The 17416-nt window shown below is 41.8% G+C and overlaps 1 protein-coding gene across 1 annotated transcript in view; it reads right to left on the bottom strand.

Moving 5' to 3' along the window:
• Window positions 1-2814: 2814 nt before the first annotated feature.
• CPXM2 (carboxypeptidase X, M14 family member 2) overlaps window positions 2815-17416 on the bottom strand; it is a 64281-nt gene continuing 49679 nt past the window's right edge. Inside the window, exons 7-13 of the mRNA XM_062496605.1 lie at window positions 15786-15909; window positions 14661-14857; window positions 13603-13782; window positions 12163-12460; window positions 8609-8748; window positions 8017-8116; window positions 2815-3074 (exon numbers count right to left, since the gene is read on the bottom strand). Coding sequence (XP_062352589.1) covers window positions 2815-3074; window positions 8017-8116; window positions 8609-8748; window positions 12163-12460; window positions 13603-13782; window positions 14661-14857; window positions 15786-15909 — 1299 coding nt within the window. The remainder of the gene's footprint in view (window positions 3075-8016; window positions 8117-8608; window positions 8749-12162; window positions 12461-13602; window positions 13783-14660; window positions 14858-15785; window positions 15910-17416) is intronic.

Genomic DNA, 17416 nt, shown 5'->3' with positions numbered 1-17416 from the left:
TTTGGATGTGTCTGAAGGTTAAATAACGGTGCTGCGTATGTCAAAGGAAAGGAACATTTTAACTCCCAGGTGCAGTAAATACAGCAACTACGGCAGTAAATAGGGCACACATCAGTTTGGTATCATTACATCCAGGGCAGGCATAAACATCTCAGCACAAGATATTCACATCTGATAAAACTCCTTGGAGCCCGAGTGTTTTCCAGTGCTGGACAATCAGAAAATAATTGCACAGACAAGTCCACTTGACAGCTATTAGGCCATTTATTTAGGAATGCCTGGACTAAAATGGAGTCGGGTCACGTGCATTAGTCCCAGTTCTGCTGTGCCCAAACCCGTGTAAGCACTAGTGACAGCCAGGAAAGAACACCAAAGCCACTGTCCCCAGCACCTGAGGCCTTCAGCAATCAGAGTCCATCCAGCCGTAGCTAACAGATGTCCAAGAACTCTCCATCAAATCCATTCCTTGTTATCAATGAAAAATAATTTCCCATAGAAAGAGCCTCAGTTCTGAGAACAAAGCACAGGAACCTCAAGGTTTGGAAAGTTAAACTCTCACACCATTATCTCCAGGTAGAAAGACCTCACCAGCCAGGACTAAAACAGTGGTTCCCACCTTCAGTCCCATTTAAATTTGGCTATTTTGTTCTGCTCTTGCCAGAGCATTCCAGCTACCCTGCAAGATGCCTTTGTGGGACTCCAGAGAGAATCCACCCAAAAAACTCCATTCATAACCCAAAAAATCTTGTGTGCTCTTGATCTATCATGATGGTTATAAAATCTACATATGCAAGTGAACAAGTCAAATTTAACTGCAAACAAATTGTCTGCTGTCATTACTCCAGATTCCAAAATTATTTCACTTTGTTACCTACACAAAGACATCGTTAATCCCTTCTCACCTCTCAAGAAAAAAAAATCTCTTCTTGACAAACTGCAGTTATATTTGCTATACAAAAATATATGGCACACAGGATGCTGTAAGGGTGGTAAAGAGGGTGAAATTAGTGAAATATAATTCCACATGATGGAATGATTGGATGGGTTGTTTACTTCTATTACTTAATTGAAATGATACTGACTTGGAGGTGTACCTTAATTTCAGACACAGAGAATTAAAAAGTGCACTCTTCTGTTTTACTGACGCCTTTGCTGTTATTTAATGGTATCTGCAGAACAAGCATGGGCTGAAATCGCCAAGAAATTTAAAAATATAATTATTTACTATGCAAGGGCTCATGATTATGTTTTTCATTCTGCATTCTTTTACCTTTTATGTGTTTCCTATATTCCTTGACAATAAAAAAATAATTAATACAGATGGCACATGGTATTTTTACAGTAACTTTTCTACTCATGCTGTATTTTTGCCTCCATTTCAATGATATTATGCTGAATGTCTTATCCATGAGTCCTATCAAACTGGCAAAAAACTGTAAATAGCAATAAAAATGTTTAAAACAGAATTGTATTTGGAAGAGTATGCTTCAGTCTGCGACCAAGTGTGTTAAGAGACGTTCATTTAGCCACAGACTGGCTAAAATCATGCAGCTGAGGCTGGTTATTTTAGGTACAATTTAGGTCGTAACATTGAAGCTAATGCTGTATTTTCATAAGCTAGTGCTTTGCCCAGTGTTGATTCTTTCCTAAATGTGCTCTGCATCTTTCCCGAACCTCAATCCTGTCCTTCTGTACAATTTTATTACTCAAAAGCCAACGATAAAGCACAAATGCTGCTCCCCAAGAGGCATAAGGCCAGAAAAGCAGCAGCTTTTCTGAGATGAGCAGGATGCAGAGGAACCCAGAACCCCGTGCATGTCACAGAATACAGTGGCATGAGATGTACAGGAGCACAAAAGGCACTTCAGTCAGGCCAAAAATGAAGAGAAAAGATGGTATCAGTGGATTTGTGAGTTAAGCACCTCTCAGTGACTAAGCCTCTCCTCTCATACATGACACAAGTGGCTGTGACCTCAGGAAGAGCTTTGTTCAGGTCCTTTTCTCACACCACAGTGCTGGAGTGGTCCTGACCCCAAAACCTTTTTGTCAGGTTTAGTTCATGGAGTAAAAATGCAGCCTTAAAAAAAGCCAGAAGAGAAAACACTCCTGGCATTCAACTCTGTCAGCACAGAACATCCTTAAATCTAAACAACCTAAGCAGGACAGGAAAGGTGGGTTATTCACTGCAGGCTTTTTTTTTTTTTTTCCCCTGGAATATAGTGCTTATCAAAAGGGGAACTTTCAGAGAAAGAAAGATATTTTTAGTTTTAATCACATTAAACTGAAGTTGTCGCCTCTCAGCTTTTCCTCCCATGTGAGAATAAAACATAAAGAGTGTCAAAATTTTTTGAGCTGCAAAAATATACCAATTTTATACTTTAGATAAATTTTTCAATTTTTCATTTAGAACACTTCTCCTTTATAAGTATCTCTTTTTTGTTGTTGCTGTTTTTAATCCTTCCTCTTCAATTTTTAAAGAAAACAGATTGACAAAGGATTAAATAACCCAACAAGCAAAAATAACCCAAAAATAAAAAATAACCCAACATTTCATTCCAACTCAACTCAAAACACCTTCCTCCATTCTCCCCGTCTCCCCCCTCAGCCGGGGGCTCCTTTTGGTGTTCGACTCGATTTCCAATTTTTTTCCCCACCGAAAACGAGAAACGCCCCCCCTCCCCAGCAGCATCCATCCACTCCATCCAGCTCCACTAAAGAAAGGCCTCGTGCAGAGAAAAAGGCATGAAGAGGTGGACTATGCAACTCTCACTACGACTACAGCCAGGCTGGGAGAAGCAGAGCTGGGGCTGAGCTCTATCGCCGCCGCCGCTGCTGCCACTGCCGCGCCCGCAGCCGCAGCCGGCGCGCCGACAGGCTGAGGGGCTGCTTCCCAAACTTCCTCATGATCTCCTTGATCCTCGCCAGGTTGGTCTTGGAGATGGTGAAGTCGCACTGGGTGGCCCCCATGTCGTAGCCGACCTCGCAGGTCTTGGTGGCGGCGGCGTAGCCCTCGGCCTTGACGCCCACCACGTACTCGCCCGGGTTGAGGAGGCGCCAGTAATCCCCGTCAGCTCCTGGGGGGAACAAAGATGGTTTTCAGGACTTTGGTTCTTTCTCCCTCAGGGGAGCGGTGTTTATAAAGTCATGGGATGGCTGAGGTCGGAAAGCATCTCTAAGCTCCTCAAGTCCAACCATCAGCCATCACCGTCATGTTCACCACTGAACCGTGGCCTCACATGCCATATCCACAGATTTTCTGAACGCTTCCAAAGGTGGGGACTCCACCGCATCCCGGGGGGGAATGATGCCTTGGGTTTTAGCTTTTTTATTTTTCAGACTCTCTGCTGCTGGGTATGCAACTGAAACTTCATGTTAGGTGTTAGTAAGTTCTCTTCACAGGGTAGTTGGACAAAACAATCCCTTCCCAGCTGGAGAATCAAGGACAACCTGTACCCAAAAAGCAGAAACAACAGCGAAGGGAAGGGGGCAAATCAGGGCGTTGAGACTTCATAGCCTGGGGCTGTGGTTGGACAATTGATCCCAATATGTAGATGATCCAAAACTTATAAAAAGTGTAAACCTCGTGACCAGGATCCATCTCGGATTTGACTTGGCTGTAGCCCTACTCAGGCTCTCGCACTGCCCAAGGTGTATCCTTTCAATAAATACCTATTTTATTCCTTTTGCTCCGTTTAGTCTCTGTTCCAGGTCAGCCTGTCCCGGTTCTTGAAAACCCTTTCCATGAAGAAATTTATCCTAACATGGCATCTAAACCTTTCCTGGGGCAACCCGAGTCCGTTAAGTGAGGACACAGAATCACATGGGATAAGCTGATTTGGAAGGGACCCACGAAGACCATCGAGTCCAACTCCCAGCCCTGCATCATCCCCAGGAGAAGTCCTTGGCCATGGGTAAGGTGACACCACAGGTAGAATCCTCCATCCTCACGCCAGGAGGGTGTCCAAGGGGCTGCCCCCACCACAAGTACCCCTCTTCATCCACCCAACCCTAGAGTAAAACACACCTCGATCATATTTTCCAAGTGATGAAAAAAAAGGCTCCAATCCAGCTGTAGATTTTTGGCACTTGGAAAGGCTGGAGGCAAAATCTGGTGATTCCCATGGGGTAGAAAAGACCTTTCCCAAATTAATCCTAACTGAGGGGTCCAGAGGAGCCTCAGTGAAATATCCACATCACACATATCCAACCCTGACCAGACTTCCGTGACACAGATTTTAGTGCTATTTATTAGGAAAAGTGTGTGAATACATAATTACAACTCACTTTGAGGTATAAGTAAATATTCCCTTACATAAAACCTTACATTGGGGTTTATTACACTGATTTTCCTAGAAAGTAAACTCACCAGGATGTTTAACCACCTGGTTAAATACAAATGCACAAACCAAGCTCCTGCAATCAACTAAACTACTCATAAAAATGTATTTTGACACCTCATTGAATCAGGAGATTTTGGATTTTTCTTTTTTTCCCATGAATGATTTCAGATATACCCATATTATGTATCCATATGTGCTCATTTTAAATATGATTTTAACCACTGAGTATTCTTAGCTGTGAACTGGAAAAGAGGAAAAACTATTGCCTAAAATTAGTTTTGCACTCTGTCCTGGAGAAACTCCCTGCGAATGATAGTGCATATTCAAATATGCAATTCCATGTAAAAATAGAAATGGAACATCTCCTGCATGAGGAGGGGTTGGGGTTTTTTATCACTGATGAGACCTGACAGCCTTACTAACACCAGCCTTGGCTCACTGGCAGTGAAGAGTGTAGCAAAAACTGGAGATGATTTGCCTAAAAATATTGTATGTGGGGAAGGATTAGTCTGGTCAGCCTCTGTTTAAAGAAACTGTGTTTTAATTTAGGGTTTGGTAAAATAAAAAAAAACGTGCTTGCAAACAGCAAGTGCTAACAAATGGCAATATTGACTATACCCTGATAGTGCAGCCCTTGAGTGTGCCAGAATTGCACCTGATCAGGCCCGTTTTTACAACCCAGTATGATCAGGGTTTTTTTTTTTTTTTTTCAGTCAATTTGACCACATTTGGGTTGATAATAAGGTCCAAATTTTCTGTTTCTCAAGCCTTGGGCATTTTCAGGAAAGTCTCTAAGAGAGGCTCTTTATTCAGTTCTCCCTCACCACTGGGTCAGTTGGAAGCTGAACAAAAGGCCAAACCATAAATCTGCCCAAATTCCTTATATTTATCCCCAAGGGCTCATTTTTAGCTGCAAATGCTCTGGCAATGCCACAGGGCAGGCAGAGGGCTCTGGGTCCCCCCATGTGTGGCTGTGATCACATCCCTGCTCCCAGCCTGGCTTTAGCCCCAGGACTGCAAACCTGACCCACATTTTTCTGACACATTTAACAGTCAGTTCATCACAACCCCACACAGGGCCAGGAATAAACTTACACATTCACACCCCGCTGGGAATTTATTGCAAAGCTGGGTATTAAGCCTTCAGCAGGATGCACTTTCCCTCCTTTCCATTTAGAAGCAAGGAGACAGGAGTGCTTCTGTCAGCTGTTAGTGCCCAGAATTTAATACCAGGCTAAGATGTTGGGGTTTTTTTTGAAAATCAGAATAAATCCAGTCGGTTAAAAAAAAAACGGAACAGATGGCAAAAAAGAAACACAATTAAAAACACAGATAAATTCAGTAAATAATAGGTTTGCTGAAATAATAGGTTCCAAGGGGAGCAGGTTGGAGGCAGACACCATCCATATCCACCTACTGGGGCTGGAAAAGGATTGCCATGTCTGCTTAGATAAAATAACAATGCATTAAAGGACAAAGATAGCATTGCTAAGAATTTAATATGTCAGATTAGTCCATAAATTCTACAATAAGGAGAAATGTCCTTTGAGCCTGGATGGACAGGCCTTACTTACAAGTAAGAAACAGTAAAAGTGCAAAAGCAATTTTTACACTTAAATGTACCAAACTGCACTGATAAAAATACATTGTAAGAATCTTTCTAATGCTCTTTTACCAGCAAAAACTCTCCAGGAAACCTGGCCATAGTGCTGCAATACCCAAAGCATGTAACAAACTCAACTATTCTGTATGGACCAGACAGCCAGGAGTGAGGCTGGAGAGCTGGAGTAATATCAGAATTATGCTTAGCTTGGACTAATAAAATAAATATTTAATATGTAAATATATTTAATATATTAAACATTACAAAATGCTGCTCCAAAATCCTTGGGTTTTGGTACATAAAGTATACTGAAATCACAGCAAACTTATCAAAATATTCATCAAAATCTCTTGGGACACTGTGTGAAATGAAATTAATTATGCTTTGGTTCAAAAACCACAGAGAAGCATCTGTCTTTGAAGTCTGGCTGTGACACAGGTGTTTCACCAGGAAGAACCAGCACATTTGTCCATCAATATTTACTTTGTCATTTCCCAAATGACAGGAAGAAAGCCCCAAAACTGCCTTGGCACCATGGGGAGGAAAAGGTGCATTTGTTCACCCGACTGAATTCTTTTTCCAGAGGTTTTCTCATAAGAGTCCAGCCCATATCTGACTGTAACATCGTGGAATCACTCAGACTTAATCAATAATTACATCTGCATCCTGGGAAAATGGAATAATTTCCCACAAAGCTCTTGCCCTTGGAATCAATGCCTTCAATTAGCCCATTAATGGTGTTAGGTGAATGTCAGCATCCCTCTCATTCCATCAGGGATACTGTATCCAGGAGAAAGTCAAACCAGCGTGCTTTTATTTCAGTCCACAGGAAGAAGCAAAGGAATTTTCTCAAACCTTTAAATGGTATTAGAGGGCTTTTACAGGCAACTTTTGTCTGCTCCATGGGGCAGCTGGCCACGTTAATGCAGCAGTGAAAGAGCAGAGCCCAGCTCCCTTGAAACAAAACTTATGTGAATAGAGATAGTGGCCATAATTCTTCTCCTGCTTGGCCTATTTTTACATCAAGGCAACTCAGAAGTTTAAATGGATACATTTTTCATTTAAAAAGGTATAAATGAAAGAAGACTACTGACAATTTGCCTTCTTTCTCTGGAGTTATACATGTCATTTTAGCTTTTTGGCTCCAGCATAAATCCTCCAGTTTCAGGGACTAATGAGACGTGTATTGTTATCTGAATAATATGAAACAGGATAGAAATTTTATGTTCCCATCTCCACAGTGATTCCAGAGTGTGAGCTTGAACGTCTCATTAAGAAGAAAAATTAAAGGGAATGTAATAAGTACTTTTATTTTTACTAACAAGTGCAGATGGCCTTGAGCCACAGAGGCTCAGCAATAAGTCAAGATGTAAATAGCTGTAAGATTCCCCGAGTGTTACAAGGTGGATTTTGGGATCTTGCACATTTATTGGACTTTTTTTTTTTCACATGACAATCCAGAGTACAGAGAGCTGGAGATTAATCACATATTGCACTAACTCAGAGCAATACATTAATTTTGTTAACAGAGTAATACAACCCACACTTTATGGCAGACTTTCAGCACTGCCAAGGCTTCCAAGACTAGAGAAAACAGCTGATTACTTTAATTCCCACTGTCATTTCCCAGTGGTCCCATTTGGAAATATTTAAGGCAGAATCATTATTGCCTAATTAAGTTTCTGTCATTCAATGCTGCCTTTTACAATGGAGACACAGTAGCACTGAAATTAATCATAAACTAAGTTAGATATTCCAAGATTCATTAGCGGCTCAGATCACCTCTTGTGGCAAACATTAAAGATTTGGAAGTCACAAAGCTCTATGATATTCCATGGCCTGAAATCAGTTTATGTGTCCAGTTCTGCCACTCTCTATCTCAGTGGCAAAGCAAATGGAAGTGGCAGCAAATGCTGAACACAGAACACCAGTAAAGAGGTAAAAGTACATAAAATTAGCATTCAAAAACATGTGGGTGTGGTACGTAGGATCATGGTTTAGTGGATTTGTTTTTAAACCACAAATCTGTTCTTTTTGCACTTATGTTTTGTATTTTTATTGGGTTTTTCTTACCTGTGCGAATGTCATGGTTAACACCTTCCACTGAAATAACAGCATTTGGGATTCCCTTTCCATGCACATCTTTCACAATACCTTTGATGCCACGATGGACCTGTGAAGAGAATAAGAAAAGCAAGTAAATACTGCACAGCAATGAACAGTAATATTCCTAGGAATTTAAAATGAATCATTAATTCCATAAGTGAATTGTATTTTTATATTCCTACTTTATGGCTCACAACATTGTGGAATACCATTATTAACCCTGTAGCAGCCCTTCAGGCATTAACTTGCAAATCAGTTTGTGAATGTTGTTAGGATTCCTGAGGCATCAAATTCAGGATAAATAAGATTCATAGATAAAAAGGACAGCTGAAGCAACAGACACAACATTGGGGTCTTTTTCTAGCAGCCCTTTCTAGCACGCTCAGCACCCACATCAAATTTTCAGAAGCTTCATTATTTTATTCCCTGAAGTCAAACCAGCCTGGCTGAAGTGATACGTCTATCAAAAATACCACTAACCACATAATTATTCCTGCAAGAAAAACAGTGGGAACCTTAATGTCTCAATCTGAAAAGGAGCTACACTTGTGGTGAATACCTGTTCCATAAAAACAATCAGGGACTCTCGGTTGTTCTCCCACTCCTCTGGCAGCTCGCTCTCGTGGGGATACTTGTCACAGCCAACATAGATGGAGAGCTCAAAGCAGTTCGTGTGCAGGTAGCTGAAGTCATTGATGCCTGTCAGTATTGGGGAAAAAGGGAACAACTTCATATCCTTTTAAATCTATTGATCAGGTCTTGAGGTTTTATGCGAATTAATGTAGTTTCTATAAGCACGAGTTGGGGATTCATCTGGCTGGCTTAGCCTGCAGAACTGGAAGGGCAAAATGTTTTTAGAAATGCCAAATGTTCTGTAAACAAAGCACCAGACTGCTCAAGGCCAGGTTGGAGACGGGTTGGAGCAACCTGGGATAGTGAAAAGTTGCTCCAAGCAGGGGCTGGAACTGGATGGGCTTTAGTGTCCTTTCCAACCCAAACCATTCTGGGATTCTATTGATGGAGAAGATGGGGACGCACCCAGGAGAAACAAAAATCTGTGCTTTAAGAAAACACTAAGCATCCCTAATCCTGGACATTGCCCATGGAGCAGCTCTCCCTTATGAGTGCCCTGGGTAGAAATGGGATTGTCTCTGCTGGGTGGCAGGGAGGTGCAGCTGCTAACTCAGCTGATAGAACTCAGAATGCCAGGACACAGAGCAATGTGCTCCCAGGGGCTGTAATATCGAAGTGATTTATCAGAGCAGTTGGTGAAATAGTTCCTCAGTCTGCTTTCCTCCCTGAGTAATCTAACTGATAGACAATCCGGAAAAATCAAGGTAGTAGTAATTATTTTATGTTACATATGGTGTCTGTAGTTTCTAAGAAATGAAAGGGTCTCTTTTCTCCCTACACGGTGTGGCAGAAGACTGGGATCTGCACTGTTGCTCTGCAGTAGGATTTCCATCAGAAATATGTCCTAATCAAGCCCCAGGACCTCAGTGCCTCCAGCCTCTGAGGAGCTGCAGTTTAATTCTGCATTACAGAGATCACTGTAACCTTTGCAAAGGTCTGGAGCACTAGGGAGGACTGTCTTTACACACAGAGCTCAAATATTTCTATTCTCCAGGTTTCTCTCCTGTTCCTCACCATTATTTTTCCTGCTTATTAGTTCTCCACCCTCACACAGATAATGAGATACAGAACATGTGCACTAGAGGAAGAAATTCTGTGAGCTTCATTTCTTGTTCCACCTAATAATAATTTCTAACATGATTTGTTTTAAAAAATGTTTGTTAATGGTCATGAATTGTTGTGTCTTAAATGGGAAAGATTAGCTGGAGTTGCATTCACTGAGTGCTTCTGACCAAGAAGAGTTAAACCAAAATCCCTGTTCCTGTCCAGTTACCACAGAGCAGTAGTCAAGTATTTAATGAGCCCTCAGTGCCTTCTGGAAGCAGAGCAGGAGGATTATATAATACAGATGTTAAACTTTTCACTTTTGTTGCTGGGGAAAACCTAAACATCAGCCAGTGGCATATGCTACTCCACATAAATGTGCTTCCCCTCCACTTGAAAAACAGCCACAATTATTTTCCCCTCACATACTGTATAACATCCTGCTTAATCTGCTGTGAAATGTTTTGCCATACACAGTAATTGCTCAGTTTTAATACATGTATTTAAGAAAATGGCTTTGTGTTGCCAATAGCGACTCTTCCCTAGTGCCTGCACATGCAAATCCAGCCTCAAAAACAAGAGGAAATAAAATTAAATCCATCTCCTTTTTTTGCTTCTGTGCAGTTCACCCAGTGCAGAAAGTTTGTATGTAAAATTGCTGAAGACTTTGCATTCACTGCAGTCAAAATAACGAGCAGGAGATAGCACGGCTGGGTTTTAAAGGCATGGGGAGGTGTTGGGTATCTGTGGTGCACATGCTTCCCTAGGGACTGAAATGAAATTAGGAAAATCCCAAGATTTCCCATGCTGTGAGCAGTTTCTGTGTTCTGTGTTTTCTTCTGTTCAGAGGTTTATGTGCAGGACCACTGCAAGGTAGCAGGTGGATGAGGAGAGAGGGGACAGGCAGTTTGAAGGCGTGGTACAACGAGGAGATGGAAACCACACAAAAGGATGGGCAGGAGAGATTCTGCAAGCACTTTGTTGGAGGTCTTACCATAATGTAACAGAGCAGGACATAAATCATAATTAAAGCATCAACAAGAAATAAAACAAATCAGATGAAGCAAATGCAAAATGTAATTGGTCCTGAAAAATCAGGGTAATATTCAGCATCTATATTGTCCATCTTAATGGAACTCCATGTGACAGCTCTTAGTGAAAAGGCCAATGCCATCTTTTCTGGATCAATTCATAATGATGTTGCTTGTAGCACTTAGGAAAATTAAGTTCATAAATTAGATAATTAAGTGGTCAAGTTAGCTCTCAGAGAATGCTTTAGAATTTGCAGAAATGCACAGGCATGTACTTACAGACCTAAGAATTCAAGGTTTCCCCCCAAATTCACCCAACACTTCTTAACCTCCTGAAAAAAATATTTTAAAAGCTAATTCTCAACTGTAGCCTTTAAAGGCTGGCCAGCACTAACTCCATGTGGGCCAACATAAAAGCCATAAAAGCCACGTCCAAAATCCCAAAATGTTTACGCAATGGAAGTACCTGCAAGTTCCAAACACGAGCCAAATTCACCTAAACCTGCGTTTCAGAGACACTGGCCTGCATCTGTTTGCCATTAGTGCTGTTCCTGTTGTCAGCCCACTGGTGGCAGATGCCTGTCTCATTTCCTAATTTCAGGGAATACATTGTTTGGCTGATGCACTTAGACAAACACGAGCATTTTGAGCAGAACTGTGATGATTCAGCAGTGTCTGATTCCCAGCCCGCTCCAAGTGCACACCCAGAGAGGCAAATGTGCCTAATGCTGTTAAAAACAGGCTTCTAATTGGGATTTCCTGGAAATCAGGGTTTTGGCCACACCACAGGCCATGGCTTCCCCTCTGTGCTCCTTAACAGGGTGACAGGCTTGGGTGTGTGGAGATTGATCCAGGCTGTGATTTATGCTGGCAGAAGGAATGCCTGTGGAGCCCATGCAAAATTTAAGTGTGAGGACATCCAGGTGTTTTAGAAATGAGACGGTAACAGGCGAACAGTAGCTTTTTATGGCATTTCATTGCAACTGAGAGTGAATGTGAGTGGGGGCTGAGCTGAGGCTGAGCTCGGACAGCAGGAAGCTGAAATCAGGATTTCCTTATCTGGGAGCCACTGGAATCTCTCCCTGCTTCAGCTCTGACACTGGTTGCGGTGCTGGGCAGCAGTTTTGCTCTTGTCACCTTGTGTGGGGGCTTGGACTGGGCTGTTTTCTTCCTGACAAACCATCTTGAGTTCACAGAGTTCTTAAAGCTAATGTTCTGCACGTGCACTTTTGGAAAACCTGGCTGTACAAGCAGCAGTCGCCAGGTATTAATAACAGAAGTGACATCTGGAAACATTCCTCTTTAAACTCACATTTTACCACCGCTGCTGCAGCAACGTACACCAGGCAGCGACGGCTTCACCCTAATGAGCAAAGTAACACTAACTGGAGTTTCCACCACTTACTTCCAGCCACGGTGTGCCACGAGGCTCCGTTCACAGTGCCATCCTCCTTCTGGAAGTCCTCGGTGTGGCAGGCTCTCCTCCTGGCATCCGTCATCAGGCGGTGCGTGGAAGCGTAGGAATAAGCCAGCCAGCGGAACACGTGGTCGTCCGGGGTGGGAGTGTAATCCTGGGTTTTCCACATGGATCTCACCATGTCGTAGGGATAGGCCACCACCAGCTCTCCCCCCTGCAAGTTGCCACCCAGCACAAAAGGGATTTTTTCCATCCAAGCGATGATTGCCCGCGTTTCCACCGCCACCTGGGAGGAAAAATTAACGGCAGTTCTGATTCTGATAAATGTGATAATGCTGTGACAAAGGGAGAGCAGGCTCAGGAGTTCCTGAGAAACATCAGCAGAAGGGATGCGGGCAAGGAGAAGACCTCCTTTAAATCACGGCGCTTGTCAGCCATCCTTGGGAGGTCACACACATCCCTTATGAACTAACAAAACCTTCACCTCAGTAATTTATGGAACTGCAACATCTATGTTGAGGGAGGCCAAGAGCAGGAACTGACAGAGGTGTCAGATGGTGATGTTGCTCCCCTTCTTTTTGCTTCCAAAATAAGGGATTAAACATGGAAATAAAGGCCATAAATTAAAACACAGGAGGTTTCACCTCAGCATGAGGATGAACTGTTCCATGAGGGTGGCAGAGCGTTGGAACAGCTGCACAGGGAGGTCAGGGAGTCTCCCCCTCTGGAAACATTCCAAACCCACCTGGATGTGTTCCTGTGTCACCTGCTCCAGGTGACCCTGCCTTGGCAGGGGGCTGGACTGATGTCCAGAGGCCCCTTTATACTGTAACTATTCCATGATTATGTGATTCTAAAGTACTAAAAACTGCCACAGTGAAGCTGCTATTAATAGCTGCCATTATATTTAAAAGGTCAGGCCTAAATAAGTTAAATTTCTGGCACTACGAGCCAATAAACGATTTTAACATAAGCCACAGCATTGGGTTTGCATATGCCTGATCTCTTGCTGTGTTTTTCAAGATAAGAATAGATTTCAAGTAAGAGCAAGTAAGAAAATCCCAGGACAAATCTGGGAGTGAGATTTTAAAGAGCTCATCTATGCCACAAAACTCAGGAGCAGCCTGATCCGCACGGCCAAGCTCACGCTGTGCCTGTCCTTGTCTACCTTGCTCCCTAAAATTTGGGTATTGAGTCCCCCAGGTTCTTGCAGTAGCTGAAAATCCTCTAGGAAGCAGTTTTTTTACTCAAGACCTGCCTCTAAAAGATAGGGAGGGGGTGGTAGTTTTGGGGTGCATTTTTAATTCCACTGACATAAAGGGAATTATTGACTTAGATCAGGAAACTTCACCCCCAGCTTATCAATTTCTTGAGAAATGTAAATCTCTCTCTCAGCATATCCCAGTCCCCTCTCCTGGCCTTACTCACAGTGGCATTTTCAGACAGGTACCAGTCAGGGATCGGGATGTGATGGTTTGGAACTTTTCTTTTACTCTTCTTGTGGTCTTCTGACTCCCAGAGCAGAGAGTTTAAGTCAGGGAAGTTGTTGTTGATGTCAATGCCGTCCTGAGTCCATCGTCCTAAAGACCAGCCCCCCAGTTCTGAACCCTTAGATAATAAAAAAAAAAAAAAAAAGATGGAAAGGAAAAGGAAAAGGAAAAGGAAAAGGAAAAGGAAAAGGAAAAGGAAAAGGAAAAGGAAAAGGAACAGATCAGTGTTCATTCAGAATACGACAACCTGTGAACCCCTGCAGAATGTTTGGGAATGTGCCAGAGGTAATTCTATACACAGAAATGGAAGGTTAATTATTTTATTAACTGAATTAAATGATGACACTTTTAAAAAATTTTGTATGAAATTTTGAATGAGGTGAAGGAAAACCCATGAAAATTTATTTGAGGTTAGCCAAAATATATTTCTCAAAAGAGACAGCACACATTCCCTCCCCTGACCATGATTCTGACTTTCCTGTTCCAGTCTTCTGCAGACTGCTCTGGAAGATTTTCCAATGCATTCAACCAGCCCCTACAGTGTTTGCTGGTGTCTGTCTTCATCCAGACTGAATTATTACAATGCCCAACATGTTGTGCTCTCCTTAAAGGCACACTATTAAATTTCAGCTGCGGAGGAATGCAAATTTTCACGTGCTGAGCTTGGCTTCTCGTGAGAAACAGACTGCATGGATTTTCAGTTTTCCACAATGGTGTTTCCATGGCTCTGTACACCTCAGGATGGTTTGTTCTGGCAGTCTTTGTGACCCTCCTTTCCATGTACATTTTCCTGTTAGCCAACATCATATCAAACACCGTTTCTTTCAGCTGTTTCCCAAGATACTTTGTATTTACTTTGATGTGCCCATCTTTCCATTTTTAAATTTCGATCGCTTGTAAAACGTGATCTTTGAACAAAATAATGGCAAGAGGAGCATTTTTGATTCACCTACTGGAAAGAAAAGACTTCTTTGATGTGTTTATAATCCAAATTACCGCTTTATAGGCCTTGTCATATCCATCAGGGTTTACTGAGGGCAGCAGGTGGATTCTCGTGTCCTGGATCAGGTGCACAATGCGTGGGTTCCCAGCCAGGTATTCCTGGCACATGAACTGCATTAGCAGAAGGATTAGCTCTCGTCCAAGCACTTCATTGCCATGAGCTCCTGCAATGTAGTGGAATTCTGGCTCCCCTGTGGAAATAAAGCACGGAGCAGAGCTGTAGTCAGAGCAGAACATCAAATCTCTATCAAATGGCAACGATGTCAATCAGAAACATTTCACTTAAGGAGTGCTGGAGAAATGTCTCAGCTGCACAGAGGAGAGGTGGAAATGTCACTTTGGAGAAATACATTTCTTTCTGTTGCTATTTTAGAACAGGCTTAGGTATTAGTGCTATCTAAAGACACTGTGCAAAACCTCCAAAACCCATTTTTGATTAAACATACCTTTCGTTATACTCACAACTTCAGCATGTTTAGAGGTAGATTTTAACAGCTTTGAAGGTCTAAAAGTCATATGAAAAACACTTTGCTAGAAGAGAGTTTTCCTAACAACCAATCTGAACACATTATCAGGGTATTCATGGATACAGCAAAACACAAAATTCCTTTATTCCAACAGCTGTCCCAGGCACTATCACAGTGAGAAGGACCAAAGACTGAATGAGTTTCTGTGCTGAAGAATTACATCATGGTAGGAGATTGAACCCCAGCCCTCACGAGTGAAAAATTATTTGGAGGTTTGACCTGTCCCTGCTTGCAACGCATTCACCCCACATAAAAAAAAAAAAAAGGATAAAAAATTTCTATGCACAGCTACATCAATCCCACGACTAAAATCCATCCCCCAGTATTAAAATTCACTTTAATTTTATTACTGTGAAAAATTATCATTAAAGAATTCAATCCCACATTCAAAATATCTTCTATTTGTGCTCACCCTCCTCTTCCCAATTTAGAAATACAGCGCTGAGGTTCCTCCCACATACATTTGAAATCTTTGCTGCCATGAATATAATTCCATCAGTGATAATTAGTGCAGATACAGAGACAGAGGAGGGGGAAAAAAGCCAAATCCCAACACCCCTTCAACAGATTTAGTTAAGATTAAAATCCTAACCAACTTCGTGCTCTCCTGGGTTGTCAGAAATCTCAACAGCATACAGCTTCAGTCCTTGGTTGCTTTTTCCAATATTGTAAATTCTTGTGATATTTGGGCACATTTTATTCACAGTTTTCATCAACTGCCAACAAAAAAAAGAAGAAGAAGAAGAAAAGAGAGCATATTTAAACAATGCAGCATCAAAATAGATCCGCTAGGAGTTGGTTCATCCTAAATTGGATGCTGCACAAATTCTTCATTTGCTTCTCTGATTACTTCTTAGTTGTAAAAGCTTTAGTTTGTGAATTTATAGCTCTGCTATCTAATTTTTAAAACATTATGCCATGAAGAGTAATTAAAATAATGGAGAGTAATTAAAACCACACTCTGTGAGGTGCTATAGGTGAGGGACTTGAGGTGACCCAGGGTGTCAGTGCACAGAAATTAATTTATTTTGCAGGTTGCCACGTTTTCCCCAACAGAAATATTAATCTTTTTACTCTGCCAGCAAGTAGAGAAAATGCATTAAAAGCAGTTCTATTTTAGCTAAAGGCTAAAACTGTACTGTATAAATAATGTTACTGACTCAGACCTGTGTTTACTAATTTCTCTCCTCACACCTTCTTCAAACTGAGGGAAACTGAGCTGGCTGATGTTTCCCTGCATCCACGCAGCTCCACACCCTAAAATAGAAATAGGGAATGGGAGCCTGTTGTCTCTGAAAGCCAGCAGAGGAACTTCTGACTCTGAAACTTCCACGTGCAGAAGCTTTCCTGACATGCCTGGCCCTCCAGTGCTCACAGGATACCGAGAACATCAATTTAGAAAAGTGGTTGTAAGTATGGAAATGCTCATTAATAGTGAGAAAAATGGCCAGAACCAAGTTCAAAGTATATTACAGTCAGTGGAAATATTTGTATTGGCCTCAGTAAACTCCCCATCATCTCTTTAATTGCAAACATGTGATCATTTTCTGAGTCAAAGAACTTTTCCTGCATTAGAGCCTTTGTAGTAACGTTCACTGTGACTCTTTTGGTATCATGTAATGCAGTGGAGTTCATGGGAACACAGTGGTGAAAATGAACATTTTTCATATTTGATCTCCTCATTCCCATTTCCTACAAATGGCACAATATTTCACCTGTGATCTGGGTTTGTTGTCTCAAAGACAAGGTTGTACTCAAATATCCACATCAAACATGGAACATCTTCCTGTACCACATGAATATACACAAACATATACATAGAAATGAACACAAAATAAAAATTTTGGGCTGTAAAACTATCCTGCACACAAGAGAGATCCCATTGATTGGAAGAATGTTGGATGCCCTTTTACAAGGAGAAATCTGTAAATGTAATCTTCCTAACTAGAGAGTCCTATTAAAATAACCTGACACTGAGAAAAACCCTCCCTCTCACAAATACTTGACTTATTGCAATGTAAAATGCTTCCAAAACATGGCCCAGGGAACACCATCTCCTCCTCCTTCAGTGCTGATAATAAATCACTTCAGAGAACAGCAGTTTTCTAACATGGCTAGTGGTGAAGTAGCTATGAAAAGTGACAAAAATGTATATTTTGGGGGTTGGGGATGTTTTGATAGTTGTTGTTTGCTTGTTTTTAATAAGAAACTGACTCTGGCAGT

This window comes from Cinclus cinclus, chromosome 7 (assembly GCF_963662255.1).
Source record: "Cinclus cinclus chromosome 7, bCinCin1.1, whole genome shotgun sequence".
Taxonomy (NCBI): Eukaryota; Metazoa; Chordata; class Aves; order Passeriformes; family Cinclidae; genus Cinclus; species Cinclus cinclus.
Note: the sequence above shows the minus strand (reverse complement) of the source record. Positions and strands in the feature narration are given on the sequence as shown.